Source organism: Heptranchias perlo, chromosome 11 (genome assembly GCF_035084215.1).
Source record: "Heptranchias perlo isolate sHepPer1 chromosome 11, sHepPer1.hap1, whole genome shotgun sequence".
NCBI lineage: Eukaryota > Metazoa > Chordata > Chondrichthyes > Hexanchiformes > Hexanchidae > Heptranchias > Heptranchias perlo.
The window spans coordinates 63,999,508-64,016,816 of NC_090335.1; the positions used below are offsets into that span (position 1 = coordinate 63,999,508).

A 17,309-nucleotide genomic window follows, 5' to 3' on the forward strand; every position below is an offset into this window, starting at 1 on the left:
ACCATACATTACAAGGAAAGAAACATCTGGGTTTGATATTGCCCTTTGATTTAGACGGGATACATTCCACCAGTGAACAAAAACGACAAGAAAGAAAGAAGTTAGACAAACTCTTCCATTTGTCTCCAATGGTGACCAAGATTTATTCCCAGTGGTATGTGAATGACTTGGAAAGTCAGAGGATAAGCTTAACTCATGATTGAGGTTAGCCCGAAATTAAGAAAACCAAAGTCAAAATGAAATGTCAAGTACTCAGTCCATATAATAATTTTTTTTTAAAAAGTAAAATAGCCATTGTGCACCTTGTGACAAAAATAAAGCATTTCTGACTAAGAAAGCATGGCATTCACTTCTGCAATTGTCAGTGTATACAAGGGGTTAAAAACTAGCTTCAAATCTGAAATAACAACCCAGCTAAATTTAATACAACTGTTACAGATTTGAGTTCATTTTCTGTGGCTGATGTCAGAGTGTTGGGTCAAAGCATTCAATTCAAATACAAATATTTTGTGCGATTTGTTCAAAAGTGTTTGTTTGGCCGCCTTTTTGGAATTAAGTTATTCAAATGGTCTATATATCCCTTTTTTGAAGGTATTGATCAATTTGTCTTGTTCAAATCAGTGAGCGCCTGCAGCCTTTGAAGAGAGATGGTCAAAACAGATAGCTTCTTTAAACAGTGAGAAAAGAAAAAGCATACCATACAAGAATGACATATTATAGTTTTGCACAGTTGTGAACTATTTATCTTATACAACACAATAAACTAGCTAAGCTTAACTACTTCAAAAATATGGTACACTATTGCTGCTATTTACATATTATTTTACTGTTTAATACATTTTCCTGGCTGTTAAAGCCCAAGTCAAAGTCTAATGTAATGTTATCTTGTCACCTTCCAAACACAAGGAGGATCACATGAAAGCATGAAATAAAATCAGTAACGGTAAGCAGAAGAGGGTTCTGTTCATTCTGAAGGCACTACAAATTTAGGTAGATATTTGGAGAAGTAAAAACACTGAGACATGGGAAAATAGGGCTTATGTACAAGATAGCTGAAACATGCAAGCCAAAAATATCTAGTTTTTTCAAAAAAGTGAAAACCCCAAAATGTAACACACCCCAACTACATTTACTTTCAGCTCTCATCCTTTCCTTGAAGCCGACACCTAAAAATAAAATTGTAGTAGCCATTTGAAAATCTCCAAGATCATAGTGAAAAAATTTGGACCACTATATGCTCAAATTTGATACACTCTTTCAGGTGATCACGATCCTACTGAAAATCTTAATCTCGATTTAACAGCGAGTATGAAATGTGATTCATTCCATATTTTACTCTGAAATGTAGATGGTACAATTACAATTTTAGAAACTAATAAAAAGCTCTTGTATTGCACTCTAAAACGTGCATGTGAATAAGGAGCAATTGCAATGCACTTAATGTGCAGTGAGATTTCTGCATTTAACAAAAGGTGATTCACCTAATTACAAGAAATTGGGAGAGGCAAGGTTTTGTTGAGTATTCAATTTCCTTTACAGCCAAGAATAATTTGTTTCTCTGCATAAAAAAAACCTGCCTGTCTGAAAATTTGAGTGAGTTGAAAAGTAAAAGCAAAATATTCAATCTTGGACAAAAGTTTGATATGCACAAGTTTTCACAGTACTAAAAAGGATTAGAGTGAATAGTCATGAAAATTATTTTGATGGTTCAAGAGCTATACCACACAGTACTGACATTCTTTATATGTGATAAAGAAACAAGGACACACATTACAGTCAATTTTAAAATGGAGCTTTTAATTTTTTACCTGTACATGTAGTTCAAGGATGCATGTATCAACCAGCTCTTAATACTGGTCATACCATATATATTTATATATACTTTATATTTATAACAATGAAATACTTCCACAAACAAATGAAACCAAATTTGAGCCTCAGTTGTTTTGTGCACTACCCAAATGCCTCATGAGAAGCAAACACTACTTATACTGCTTGTATTAGGAAACAGTGATGTTGCAGAGAATAAAAAAACCTGAAAATATTACTAAACCATTTTTAAACTGAACATAAGCATTCTAGCATGAATTTTACCTCATACTTACAGCACCTGATGGTGACATGTAAATGAGCCAATGAATTTATTGAATTTTATGTCTCATTTCTAAGTTAAAAACTCCATTGTTTGTTAATTTGTATAAATACAATGCACTAAAAGATTACAATTTGTAAACACCGTAGTTAATTGTAGGATAGTATTTCTATACATTCTTTCTTGTCAAGAATTGTTTGTTCAAATGACCATTTTCCACAGTAATGAAAATGCAGAAGCAAACTTAAGTGAAGGGGGTACGACACAAAATACATTTGTTTTTGTTGCACTAAAAAGGTGTTTTATGCCATTTCTTATAAATCATAGTACAGTAGATGTGCCATTTTATTTGAAATGGGCTAATCTGAACCATAATATACTGAGAATTCATTGACAATTATCACAAAAACACTGAATTAGGCGCATCAATAACCCCTTCAAAAAGCACCTCCACCTTTCACAGAATTGCTACCACTTGCATCATTTTTAATACTGGACATAGTGACATGTTGGTTCAATATAAACGGACGCTGAATTAAAAAAGCTTTTGAAGGAGGACATACTGAAGAGTTAATACCACATGCAGCATTCCTTGATAGTGGGTCATTTTGCAAGACAAAAGCATGCAGGCATTTTAAATTAATATTTAAAAATGGAAACATTGGTTTGTCTTAATTTTAAAGGGTTGATTTTAAAAACTAGTACAGTGGTGTTTTCCACAGGTGCAGAAATAAACTGGGGGCAGCAAAAGCCACAAAAGGACCCACTATCCTTTTAAAATTTAATAGACTTAAACTAAAAATATCTAGGACTATACGCAACTAAAGTAAAATGAGGTAAAACTGCTCTGCAGTGTTCTTCTAGTCAGTAGGCAGTTGATGATCATGCAGAAGTCACATGATCAAGGCTGCATCTCCCATCATCCCTCTGGCAGTGATATGGGATAGTGGGTCTCTTTGAGGACTTTCAAGCCTGAGTGGGGGATGGGCAACATATGATCCTAGAAAAAGGAGGAAAACACAACACATAAGCAAACAAAACATGTGCAAATTCAAGCTAGGAAATGAGTCGGGCATGTACAGCGTGATGCAAATGATAAAAACGTACATGCTATAAAAAAAGGGATGGGAACTGAAAAGAATTGCTTAACAGAAGGTCTTCAAAGAGACTATTAAATGCAGCAGCATAGCAGAACCACAGCAATGCTGCATGTTTTCATACTGACTAGACAAACCTTTTAAAAGTCACTTACATTGCTGGCTTGGGTCCATGTCTGTTGTTAGCTTCACGTAATTAGATGGGAAGAGACCCATGACGCCATTGAGCTCCCCTTTCCACCAATCCGGATCATCCTTGTTTAGAACACCAATTATCTGTCCTTTGGTAAAGGCAAGTTCATCATCATTCTGTGCAATGTAGTCATACATACCAATCACCTGGAACACTGTCAAAATAAAAAAAGAAATTGGTACCTTTGTAGAATTTTCATAATTCCAACATAAAATCTCTGAAGATAGGAGCTTAGCATTATGAGAATTACATTTCTTTATACATGTCCTCTCTCCTTCCTACCGCCTCAAGCTTTGCCATCCAGTACAGAGTGCTTCAGGTTGCTCTACAAGTTTGGTGGCAAGACAACCTTGGTGAAGCAGACAATTGAGATTTTTGGAAGTGACTAGATGGACTGCAGTGTTTCCTGGTCTTATGCTTTGCCATGTTCCTAAATGAAGAACTGGAATATAGTTACTAAGCTTGCACCTACTCGTGACCTCAAACTGAATTTTGATTATTAAGCAACATTCCTTTGGCTAAACTAGCCTGATTGAAAGTTGTAACTATATCACTTAGAAGCAATAGAGGCCATCCATATTCTTTTGTTAAAAAACTTAAAGTTTAAGAAGCCAATTGCATGATACACAGCAAGGCCTTTTCCAACTAGTTGCATTATCAATGCCATGTACTAATTCCAGTGCACTGAAGTGCAGCAGGTCACTGCATGAATATCAGATGTGCGAATGTGCCAGTTTGACAATAAATATTTTATTTCTGGGAACAAAATTTCAAAATGTTTTGCCTCTCCTGTAGCTCCAACATCCACGTGATCTCTTTGGCTAGAAATACCAGATGGTTGAACTCCACCAATGGTACCCCCATACTGACTCCAGAAGGCAGCCTTTTGGCTGACCTCCCAGAAGACCTGCTTTAGTGGATGGGGAAATTACCTCTACTGTAGAGTTTTACCTCCAACCCCAGAATAAAGTGGATGCTTGCAAAACTTGCATGCTCAGGGACATGCATGTACAAATGTCTGTCTAGACTGGATCCAGACTGCTCTCCTGGTTGGAAGTTTACAGTTGCATAGCAACAGCAAAACCTTGTAACTATATCAACAACTCCCTTAGGAACTGAAGGTACTTGACTACCATTCTCAGTCTTAACAAAAGGAAAGCCTCCTTCCTCCACACATTTGGGTTTTGGACCTTCAGCTTTGAGCCAAAATGCTAAATGAGTCAAATAGCATTGTTGAAACCAAACAATCCAATCGCCTTTGCAATGGAATAGTTCAATGCAAACACTCGACAGATTGGAGGTGGAGAGTGGAATCCACTGCTGATGACATTTCTTTCCGATGGGCATTTTAAAAAAAAAAATGCCTACAGACTGCTAGAGAATGTGGATAAGATCACTTAATTTCTTCTCCAATTTGAAATATGACTGGAAGCCCATATACAGGTTGAGGTGTTTCTGCATAAAAATGAGTAAAGGATACTCTTTCCAAAATATACACCAAACCGGTTTTAACTCTCGAGAGCCAACTTTCTGAAATTCTACAAAATTCTATGAAAATTTTTACCATTCAGATGTTCTCAAAAGACTTAATGTTGGGGATACCCTACAACTTCGGGCATCACTGGTGGCAGAAGAATTACTACTTCTCTCGTACCATAGTTCATTTTTGGGGGTGGGGGAGTTTAAAAGAAAAAGGCATAATAAGTGTATGCAATTTTTTTTAAAAATCAGACCAACATTCATGCTACTCTGACAAAGCTGCCATGTTGCGTGTGTGGGCTGAGCATACATACTGAGAGAGAGAGACTCACCAACATGTCAGGTTGACTGGTTGGATTAGTGAATCAATTCCTAATGTGAACAATTTTTTTTTAAAGTAGTGTCTTCAAATAACTAATTTGCATATTATAGTCCCCACCACTTACGCCGGACAGCTGCCTATATTGGGCACGTGCCATTAACCATTTGCCATTATCACAGGCATCGATTACAAAAGCGCCACTTGAACTGTATTAAGCACACTGACTATTTTGGGCAATTCAAGCAGCAACAGCAGCCCTGCCGTATCCAGTCCCCTGGGACCTCCAGAACTCCTGCGAGCCTTTCTTGCCGACTTGTTGAGCTCCTCGTCGTTGCGAAGACCCCGGCCCCAATGCTGGATTCAGGACTCCGACACTTGCTTCAGGGCCTCAACCCCAGTCCCAACCCTCCCACTCTCAATGGATAGTGTCAATACACACTGTCTTGGCTCCCATGAATAATGGCCAATTAAACTAGTACCATAGGGTTGCCAATGCTTGTGAATGTTAACCGAAGCATGGATCAGTGCCTTTGGCAGCTGGAAAAAGAGGGGAGAAAACTGGAACAAAATTAAAAGCTAGGTCTGCGAGTCTATTGGGAGAAGGAAGCTGGATTTAGTAAATGCTGGGAGCCAACAAATCTCTAAAATCTAACTTATATAAAAAGTGTTTTTATATACCAAGTGGGTGATTTAGAGGCCATTTACAAGGATATGGAAACAGATCATCTGCCTTTTAACTTTTGTAAACAGTGCAGGATAACTGGGGAACTTAAAGGGGCGAAATGATTCCTCATTAGAAAGAAAATGACTGGAGAATGTAGTGAAAGTAAAACTGCTTGAAATGCTACCCAGCAAACCTCATTCTGTGGTCACCATGGATAAGAAATTGATTGTATAATCAGCAAGTCAAACTTACAGACATTTGTTGTTAAGGGGGGTTTTGCAGCATCAGTTGGAGTACTTTTACTTGTTCCAGGGCTTAGAAGTTTCACATAATTGGCAGGAAACCATCCTATTTGTCGCTTTTTCCCTCGAGCCTGCAACAACAGAGTGAATTCAGATGTACCAAAAGCCTCCAAATAAAATACTGGTATTTAATTAGTCAAGCCATAAACCAAACAAATGAAAAAAATAAGTCAGTAGGCCATTAATCCAGAAGTTAAAAAATAATGTCCTATGCCACCTAGTACCCAAGGACCTTCTAGATTTGTTACTTTTCTGCAAGTAGAAAACCAATATATTCCACAGGCACATCTACTTAGCTAGATTTCTAGATTCTCCTTTTTAAAATGGTACCTACCCATTTTTCACTACAAAGCCAGCACATACAGGAGTGCACATGTCACCTCTTCATAGTGGAGAGCTTCAGTCATAGCCATGGTGCAGATTTTAACTCAAGCTGTTATTACAACAGCACAGTAAGGAAGTGCTCCATGCAGCATTAAGGTGAGAGACACTGATTGGATCCTTTAACCCATATGTCAATTCATTTAAATTGCTGTGCAAGTTACATAGTGCAATTTCAACAGAAACTGTATCCAATTGAAAAGACGTCCAAACCACAAGCAATCTCAATTCAAATAACACCAGATTCATGGTTTGCAGTGGTTGCAATACTAGTTATTCCCCAATAAGTGCCTTTTACCTCATTGACTGTAAACATTTAATGGAAGTAAATTTAACAGCAGAATGAATACAACTACCTACCTGAAGCTCTCCTTCCCACCATCCACCAGCATTTCTCTTGCGAATAAGAATTAGCTGACCAGGTGCTAATGTAAGTTGTTCAGCACCTGTTGCTGTATAAGGAGCAATCACTTGAGCAATTTCTGTAAAAGGCAGATGACATTGGGACATTACTAGAGGTGTATCAAATCAATTCTTGGAATAAAAACATTGCTGGAGAGTTCTCCCCTCAAGAAAACGGTTTTAAGAGAAGGGAGAATCGTTCATCTTTTCTGACCTAGAAATGAAATATGTTTTATGCAATGAGTTTTTACAAAGTCAATACGTAGAGGAGTCACACCTCCATAGTTGAGGACTTCAGTCTTAGTTTTTGTGGAGACTTCAATTTAAGCTGCTTTTATACTGCTGCACCATGAGGTTAGTGTGTTAACTCCCAATGTGTGGGTCTCATGTGGCCAGTGGCAGCACCAAAGTAAACTTGCCAGATTCACTAAAGCCAGTAGCTGGGAAGACCTCCAGCAAAAACAAAACATCTTTCCAGGGTTTGGCCATAGCATATCCAACATACTTTGGTGTCACTGCCAGCTGCTTGAAACCAGCTCATAAGGAATTGGCAGCAACAATGCATTACAATAGAAAAGCAGCTCAAGTTAAACATACTCGAGTTCACTCCTTACACAGATAGAAAGATTAAAGTGGTAGAGAGGAAGGATAAACTCGAAGTATCTTTTCTTGCAACAATTATGTCCAACAGGGAGAATGCATGCCACGATAGCAGAGGGATGAGAAACTGGGCCACTCATAGGGCTAAGTATGGGTATATCTGGTCTGGTCAGAGGATTCAGTCATATAGTCAAATGGGACAAATACAATGGCATCTAAAGTTGAGCCCATGGGATGACATGTGGACAGGGATTCAAATGACAGTGTAAAAGAAAACTCTTCAGGTCCAAGTGCCAAACACTTTTTGGGAACATTGGAATTGCTGGATGAAAAAAGACCAAGGTCCATCTAGTTAGTCTTCTACCACCTGGTTGTCGCATATCACAACGATCATAGAGTTGTTGACTAATCATGGTAATTAAACTCTTATCAATTAGTCTACAACAGACCCAGACATGAGGCAAAGAATCCCCCAGTCATGGAAAGATTTGGGAACCATAGGTCCAAAGTCACTTGCTCATCCCAAGCACACTACACTTATTCAAATTACTCATATGCAGTATTACAAAATATTTTATGTAAGAAATCTATTCAATTTGCACTTTAATGAAACAATACCATCTGCTTCCACCGACTTCCTTGGGGGCCTGTTCCCCTGATTTACTGTTCAGTGAAAATGTTTGTGCAGATTAGTTTTGAATTTACCCCCCCACCCCTTCAAGCCTATGCTGTGTCCTCTGCTTCTACTATTCTGCAAAAGGTGAAACAGCTTGTTATGGTCTACACTATCTAGTCCCTCTAGAATCCTATAAACTGCAATCATTTATTTACCTTAAGGTTGTACAGCTGTTCAGCAACCATGTTGGTAGTAATGTGAAGAGTGTTACAACTCATCCCTGCAACACCCTTTAGCCCCCTTTCCAGATCAAATAAGTTACCCATCTCCTCCTTGATAAAGACTGGGGCAAAACATGTATTTAGCACTTTTGCAGCTTGCATAGCATTAATTGTCATGCCCTTACCCGTTCCCACTTCCAGCAACCCCATTCCATCCCTCATTTTTCTTTTTCTTAATACAACCAAAAAGCATCATCCTTCACTTCTCTTGCCATATTCAATTCATTTTTTTTGCCATTTTGATGCCCTTTTTACACTCCAGGTATGCCTTGTGGTATTGAATCCTTCTCAACTCTGCCATTTTCCTTCATGGCCTAAAATGCATTTTTCCCTTTGAGTCGCTTGGTGCTCCTGTTCAACCACGCTGGAATGCCTTTAAGCTTGGTACCTTTATCTTTGCATGGGTACACATTAGGCCATGACATTCAAAATCATCGCCTTGAAGGAACTCCTCCACTCTCCTAGCTATATTCAAACCTTCTAAACCCAATCTGACAAGACGACTCGCCCAGAAAGTTAGTCCTCTTATGGCAACTTTGTGTTTTAGTAATCTCTCCCAATTCTTGTAATGTAAAATGAAATCACATTATGATCACTGGTACTTAAAGTGTCATCCACCTTTGTGTTGCAGATTTGATTGAGTAATGGGGGCAATCAAATCCAGAATGTTTTCTCCCAAAACAGCTCTCATGAAACAGGGTCTATAAATTTAGGGTTGCTTGCTAGACTTCCTAAATGAGATGCAGTAGAAATGCCATTGTGGTTGGAGTCAGGGCGGGCGGGCGGGGGGGGGGGGAAGGAAGTGTTGACCTTGCCAAGCAACCGTTAGAGCTCATACAAATAGTACATTAAAAAAAGTAAATCACCAAAGCAGATCACAGGTCATGAAGTGGAAACTTGGAATGGTGCTGTCAACATAAATGTCAGTGCTCAGTGGTAGCACTCTTGCTTCTGAGCCAGAAGGTTGTACGTCTAATCCAGACTGCAGCACTTGATCTAGGCTGACATTTCAGTGCAGTGCTGAGGGAGGACTGCATTGTTGGGGGGGGAGATGTCCTTCAGTTGAGACATTAAACAGAGGCCTGCCTATTCATAGAGTCAGAGTTATACAGCACGGACAGAGGCCCTTCGGCCCATCGTGTCCGCGCCGGCCATCAAGCCCGGTCTAATCTAATCCCATATTCCAGCATTTGGTCCGTAGCCTTGTATGCTATGGCATTTCAAGTGCTCATCCAAATGCTTCTTGAATGTTGAGGGTTCCTGCCTCCACAACCCTTTCAGGCAGTGAGTTCCAGACTCCAACCACCCTCTGGGTGAAAAAGTTCTCTCTCAAATCCCCTCTAAACCTCCCGCCTTTTACCTTGAATCTATGCCCCCTTGTTATAGAACCCTCAACGAAGGGAAAAAGCTCCTTAGTATCCATCCTATCTGTGCCCCTCATAATTTTGTACACCTCAATCATGTCCCCCCTCAGCCTCCTCTGCTCCAAGGAAAACAAACCCAATCTTCCCAGTCTCTCTCCATAGCTGAAGCGCTCCAGCCCTGGTAACATCCTGGTGAATCTCCTCTGCACCCTCTCCAAAGCGATCACATCCTTCCTGTAGTGTGGCGACCAGAACTGCACACAATACTCCAGCTGTGGCCTAACCAGTGTTTTATACAGCTCCATCATAACCTCCTTGCTCTTATATTTTATGCCTCGGCTAATAAAGGCAAGTATCCCATATGCCTTCTTTACCACCTTATCTACCTGTTCCGCCGCCTTCAGGGATCTGTGAACTTGCACACCAAGATCCCTCTGACCCTCTGTCTTGCCTAGGGTCCTCCCATTCATTGTGTATTCCCTTGCCTTGTTAGTCCCTCCAAAGTGCATCACCTCGCACTTTTCCGGGTTAAATTCCATTTGCCACTGTTCCGCCCATCTGACCAACCCATCTATATCGTCCTGCAGACTGAGGCTATCCTCCTCGCTATTTACCACCCTACCAATCTTTGTATCATCAGCGAACTTACTGATCATACCTTTTACATTCATATCCAAGTCATTAATGTAGACCACAAACAGCAAGGGACCCAGCACCGATCCCTGTGGTACCCCACTGGCCACAGGCTTCCAGTCACAAAAACAACCTTCGACCATCACCCTCTGCCTTCTGCCACTAAGCCAGTTTTGTATCCAAAGTGCCAAGGCACCCTGGACTCCATGGGCTCGTACCTTCTTGACCAGTCTCCTGTGCGGGACTTTATCGAAGGCCTTACTGAAATCCATGTATACCACATCCACTGCGTTACCCTCATCCACATGCCTAGTCACCCCCTCAAAAAATTCAATCAAATTAGTCAGACATGATCTTCCCTTGACAAAGCCATGTTGACTATCCCTGATTAATCCTTGCTTCTCCAAGTGGAGACTAATTTTGTCCTTCAGAATTTTTTCCAATAATTTTCCTACCACTGATGTTAGGCTCACTGGCCTGTAGTTCCCCGGTTTTTCCCTCCTCCCCTTCTTGAATAATGGTACTACATTAGCGGTTCTCCAGTCCTCTGGCACATCCCCTGTGGCCAGAGAGGTTCTGAATATATGTGTCAGAGCCCCCGCAATCTCCTCCTTTGCCTCACACAGTAGCCTGGGATACATTTTGTCCAGGCCTGGGGATTTATCCATTTTTAGGCCTGCTAAAACCGCCAATACCTCCTCCCGCTCGATGTTAATATGTTCGAGTATATCACAGTCCCCCTGCCGTATTTCTATGTCTACATCGTCCTTCTCCATAGTGAAAACAGATGCAAAAAATTCATTTAGAACCCCTCCTACATCTGCCGGCTCCACACACACATTGCCATTTTTGTCCCGAATGGGCCCTATTTTTTCCCTAGTCATCCTCTTACCCTTAATATACTTATAAAACATCTTAGGATTTTCCTTTATTTTGCTCGCCAATGTTATTTCATGGCCCCTCCTTGATCTCCTAATTTCTTTTAAGTATCCCCCTGCACTTTTTGTACTCCTCTAGGGCTTCCTCCGTCTTTAGCCTTTTGTATCTGCCAAAAGCCCTCCTTTTTTTCCTAATCCATTCTCATATATCCCCTGACATCCAAGGTTCCCTGGAGTTCTTGGAACCACCCTTGACCTTTACGGGAACATGTTGCCATTGTATGGTCTCAATCTCCCTTCTGAAAGACTCCCATTGCTCCGATGCGGATTTTCCTACAAGCAGCTGATCCCAGTCCATTTTGGCCAGATCCTGCCTTATCCTATTAAAATCGGCCTTCCCCCAATTTAGAACCTTTATTTCCGGCCCCTTCCTGTCCTTTTCCATGACCACCTTAAATCTCACCGAATTATGGTCACTGTCACCAAAGTGCTCACCTACTAGCACTTCTTCCACTTGGCCGGCCACATTCCCTAGAATTAGGTCCAGTACCGCCCCCTCTCTTGTAGGACTTCCTACATGCTGGCTCAAAAAGCTCTCCTGGATGCACGTTAAGAATTTTGTACCCTCTAAGCCTTTTACACTCTGAGTATCCCAGTTAATATTGGGGAAGTTGAAATCCCCCACTATTATTACCCTATTATTTGCACAATTTTCTGAGATTTGCCTACCTATCTGTTCCTCTATCTCCCCCTGACTGTTTGGGGGCCTATAGTACACTCCCATCAAAGTGCTTGCTCCCTTTTTGTTTTTAAGCTCCACCCATATGGCCTCATTAGAGGAACCTGCTAATATATCATCCCTCCTTATGGCAGTAATTGATTCTTTAATTAATATTGCGACCCCCCCTCCTCTTATACCTCCCCCCCTGTCTCGCCTGAAGATTCTGTACCCCGGAATATTGAGCTGCCAGTCTTGCCCCTCCCTCAACCATGTCTCTGTGACAGCAACAATATCATACTCCCACGTGTTTATCAACACCTTCAGTTCATCCACCTTATTCGCAAGACTCCTTGCATTAAAATAGATGCCATCCAGCCTTGCTCTTACATATTTGCCCTGTCTTCCAAGCTGACTTGTTTTTTTCCTCTATATTTGGCTGCACATCACCCCCTATTGTAGCTCCACTCTGTATCCCATCCCCCTGCCAAGTTAGTTTAAACCCCCCCCCCCCCCCCCCCCCCCCAACAGTGCTAGCAAACCTCCCCGCAAGGATATTTGTCCCGCTCTGGTTCAGATGCAACCCGTCCGACTTGTACAAGTCCCACCTTCCCCAGAAGCAGGCCCAGTGATCCAGGAAACTGAAACCCTCCCTCCTGCACCAACTCTTTAGCCACGCATTCATCTGTTGTATCCTCCTATTTCTATACTCACTAGCCCGTGGCACTGGGAGTAATCCAGAGATTACAACCTTCACCTATTCAGGTGAACACAGAAGATCCTCTGGTCCTATTTGAAGAACAGCAGAGATCACCCGGTATCCTGATTGACATTTATCCCTCAATATTGCTAAAGAGACAATACCTGGACATCTGTCTCATTGCTGTTTGTGGGACCTTGTGCGCTAATTGGCTGTCATGTTTGCTTGCATCAGTTGGTAGCATTCTCGCCTCAGTCAGAAGATTATGGGTTCAAGCTCCACTCTAGAACTTCAATATATAATTTAGGCTGATACTTGTGCAGTACTGACAGCATGCTGCATTGTCAGAGGTGGCGCTTTTCAGATGAACTGTTAAACCAAGGCCCTAACTGCCTGTTCATATGACACTACTTAAAGAGGAGCATTTCGCTCCCGCAGTATCCTGGCCAATATTTCTCCCTCAACAAACAATAAAACCAAGAACAATTGGTCATTCGTCTTATTTGCTGTTTGTGTAACCTCACTGTGTTACCCTACATAACAGTGCTGACATTTCAGGAGTAAATCATTAGCTGCAAAATGCTGTGGGATGTCCTGTGGACATGAAAGGCACTATAGAAATGCCAGCTCTTTCTTTGAAGTTCCGATCACCCAAATGGTAAGCCTCAAATTTGTGATGTTTTCTCCAGAGAAAATTCCTGAAAAGTTTAAAAATTGAACGGATATACAAACAGGCATATCAAAGACTTACCAGGCTTCCTTCCAAGGCTTCCACTCTTTCCTGTTTGTCCAGGTCCCTGTATTAAGGGCACAGTTTTTAAGTGATCATGAGAAGTGAATGATTAAATACAAACACCTAGGACCTCCAATCTATAAGCAGAAGCATTTATTCCACTGACAAAGATGACAGCATAACTCAATAGTGAAGTTAGACATACCAGCTTGCTTCATGAGCGGAATAAAATTGTTAGGAAATACTACATTGTCCATCTTATTTCAAAATATTTAAGTTGAATTCAGTTTTCACATTTTTCTATTGGATTCTGACTACTGATGGCTGAGGTAATGATACTTATTCAAATGAAAATGTGTGAGAAAACATGGACAAAAAACTCAGAAGTTCCCACTTGTATTACAATAACCCGAAATATATTCCAAGGTAGCAATGCAGAAAAATTCAAATGTCAAAGCACTGACAAGTTATTTCTTTGGAATATATTCCAGATAGTTAGTTCTTTCTAACACAAGAAACTTGGGTGGAGAGTACAATTCCTACAGTCAATAAGCCAGTTTTGTACTCATGTTAAAATTAAACAGAAGGAATTTCATCCCTTCTGTGATTTAACATTTTCTGTTACCAAAAAGTCTTGAAGCATGGAAAATAGGCTCCTATGTGTACACCATGTGGTTTAATGAGGAATTACATTGCACCACAAGATTTGACAAGCAGTAACATCAGGATTCATTTAACTGGATGACACAAGAGAATATAATAGAGGCTACTACAAATTATCAGTTTACCCTGAACAAAAAAAACACAAACCTACAGAACACTGCAATTAGTATAGGGAGTTTTGGGGGTTGGGGCGAGAGAAAGGAAGGGAATGGAAGAGAAGACAGCATAGATAATTCACCTCAGAGTCCTTTGGTCTGACATAGTTGGATGGGAAGACACCCACTTTTTCTCCTACAACTCCTGTCCACCAATCGCCATCTTTCTTCGTCACAAGAATCACATCTCCTTGCTGGTAAGTTAAATCTCCTGGTTCATTACTTTCATACGTGTACATGGCAACAAATTCTGTAAAGGAAAATGGAAAATAGTTTGAATAATTTCAGGAAAATACGAGCACAGCATATTTATTTGTATTGAAAGGGTAATAGATGCTTGGAATAATTTGCCAGGCTGTGTAGGGGAGGCAAAAACAAGGAAGTTCAAAATGCAGTTTGTTGCTATAATGGGAAGAGTTAAAGTAACTGAGGGATGAGTTTCTACAGGCCAGATCGCCTTTTCTTGTCATTGACATTTCTATGTCATGTGAAAGAATGGCTGCCCCAATTACCAGTAATTCTCAAAAATTAAAAGCTGTTGAAATGGATGTTAACTTTGAAAGAACTGTCCAATTGAGGCATTTACAAACTTTCCAGGATGTTAACCTCTTTATCTTTCCACTTACTGCAACCTGCAAAATTGAGCTGAATCTAGCTTGTGCCTCAGAGAGCTGAGAAGTGTTAAATCCATGATTACATCTAATTGGTGCAATTCTCACTATATATTCACAACTGCATTAATCATGCTTATTTAAAAAAAATAGGTATTTAATTTGAAACAAATTTTTCTAACTTACTATAAAGTGATACAATTAAAGTGTAATTGCTGGTGCTCTAATTAGATCAAGGTAAAATAGTGTGTAGCTGCACGTACACCAATTCTCATGCATTTATACAAACTCCCTGCTATTAAAACTATAGCTCAATCATAGCAAAACCAGGCACATCTACCAAAAACCAAGGCAGCTCTTCCTAATTAAGTATTTTTTGCACTGAGAAATTAAACACTTCTCTATTTTTGTCACCCAGTTTCATTAACCAGTGTTCCCAGGTTAAGTACATCATAGCCAGAAGCAGAATAAGGCTCTCTTATATACCCTCAAAAGTACATTAGTGCCAGCTTCAGAAGAGCAATCTATATTGCACCAGTGACAGTTCATGCAAGAAATCAAGGGAAAAAAATCATCTAGCCTCTGAATGAGATTGCTAAGTAGTGCCAAATTGTGTTAATGTCATCCTGTGTCCATGAACTGTTCAATTTATCAAAACTCATTTCAATCAGAACATTCACAGCCAGTGGGAGAGAGATTTCATCTCGTCAGTCAAACCCAGGTGGCAAAGATGAAAGGACGATAGATATCCCACTATTTCAAGCCTTTCACAAATCTGTTCTTAATCTATCTGCACTTCCACCTGCAACTGAGCAGTTTGTTTACATGTACTGCTGGTCTCTGCTCCTTAACCTTGGATTCTGACTAAGATTGGTTGGAACTTTTGAGGTAATAAGCAAAGGCCAACAATAAATACATACACAATTGCTGCCCAAAATTCACATGCACTGTGAAAGCTCAATTATCTTCATACATGATAATGCTGGAAAGAAATTGGAATATTTAATATAAAAAAGATATGCTTCCTTGGTTCTTACCTACATGTAGATTCACTTTGGGGCAGTCTAGCTTTTAAGAACTTAAAAAGAGATGACTGACTACAGGCATTAATCAACATGCAATATTAGAACTTAACACAAGTACAATGACTACACACGTGTAAGTGTTCGTAAAATGCAGCTAGAATGAGAATCTTCAAACCACTTTAGGTAATTAAATTGCAGACTATTAATTTTCATTCCAGATTTAATATCTAAAACAGATTACTTCAAAGTTATAGCAAAGAACAGCAATTAAAAAAAATTGATTGGACAATGCTACAAGCAGGATTCAAAATGTGTGTATTGCAGATAGATAATTATTAGTGCAACTTGCAGGGATTAAAAATAATACTGGATTAAGATCATTATTTAGCGAATGACCAGCGTGTGCCTTCCAATATAACACACCAACTAGACTATTCTCCAAGACACAGGAAGTTTCCAAATATTTGATTTTTTAGAAGAGACAAGCACTTCCCTAATATCAATGTTGAAGTGAGTTTTGTTAGCTGCTAGCACTTTGCTAATGGTTCTACGGCCTTAATTTAAGACCCTGAATGTGACCAGATGTTTTACCGTTGTGTGTTCTATGCTGTGCCAAGTGAAGAAAGGTAATAATACCTTCATTCATCAAGAGAGCTCAGCAGCTCAATTTTGTAGCTACATTTTTCTAAAGCTGTGTTTACTGAATTTTTTCCCCCATTTTTCAAGAATGTTTAGGCAAACAACTTATTTTCTGTAAAACAATCTGGGCTAGGGTTTTCACTTGTTTTACACCCAGATTCCAGCGCAACTGGCCGAACTAGCGCAAAAGATCAGGGAATTTTAAACATGTGAGTTACGACCAAAAACACTTGCGTTCAGGTTTTCTGCGGTCTTTTACGTTGGATCAAGATTCAATTTGCCTGAATCAGGCCCCGCCCACAGAATTGGCCACATCTTATTTCAAAACTGCGAGATTCCACTGGTTCGGGAGGGCTCATTTTACATTTGTGATTAAACAAATGAATGTTTGCAGAAACTAACTAACTTAATCAGCGCAATTTCCTGACTGCGCCCAGAGCCCGAAACTCTACCTTTATCTAAAGGTTTAGAGCTGATTACTACAAATTCTACAGTGACAACCTGGAACACCAAGTACTGAAAAGCTTACCAAGACTGCATTGAGCACTATTCTATCCCAGGAGTAAACTTCAGCAAACTTTTTTACCCCAAGCTTTAAATTCAATTTGTCATAAATTCCCCTAATCACATACTCAAAAACATCTTATGGAGAAAATCAGTTTGGTAATCAATTTTTTTTTAATAAAGCATTTCAGGATTTCAGCATGACTTCAGTATTAGTCACTTAGATTCAGCATTGTCTTCATTGCCCCCCACCATCA

General features: G+C 39.9%; 1 protein-coding gene across 2 annotated transcripts in view; it reads right to left on the reverse strand.

The window, feature by feature from the left end:
• Positions 1-17,309, reverse strand: part of itsn1 (intersectin 1 (SH3 domain protein)) — a 186,724-nt gene that overhangs the window by 35,403 nt on the left and 134,012 nt on the right. The window contains exons 26-31 of one of the 2 annotated variants that reach the window (XM_067993250.1): positions 14,357-14,523; positions 13,474-13,519; positions 6,891-7,012; positions 6,100-6,220; positions 3,345-3,536; positions 1,777-3,092 (exon numbers count right to left, since the gene is read on the reverse strand). In XM_067993250.1, the coding sequence (XP_067849351.1) occupies positions 3,091-3,092; positions 3,345-3,536; positions 6,100-6,220; positions 6,891-7,012; positions 13,474-13,519; positions 14,357-14,523 (650 nt within the window). In that variant the 3' untranslated portion in view covers positions 1,777-3,090. Of the gene's footprint in view, positions 1-1,776; positions 3,093-3,344; positions 3,537-6,099; positions 6,221-6,890; positions 7,013-13,473; positions 13,520-14,356; positions 14,524-17,309 lie in introns of those variants that run through there. The other variant, XM_067993251.1, reaches the window with a different exon arrangement.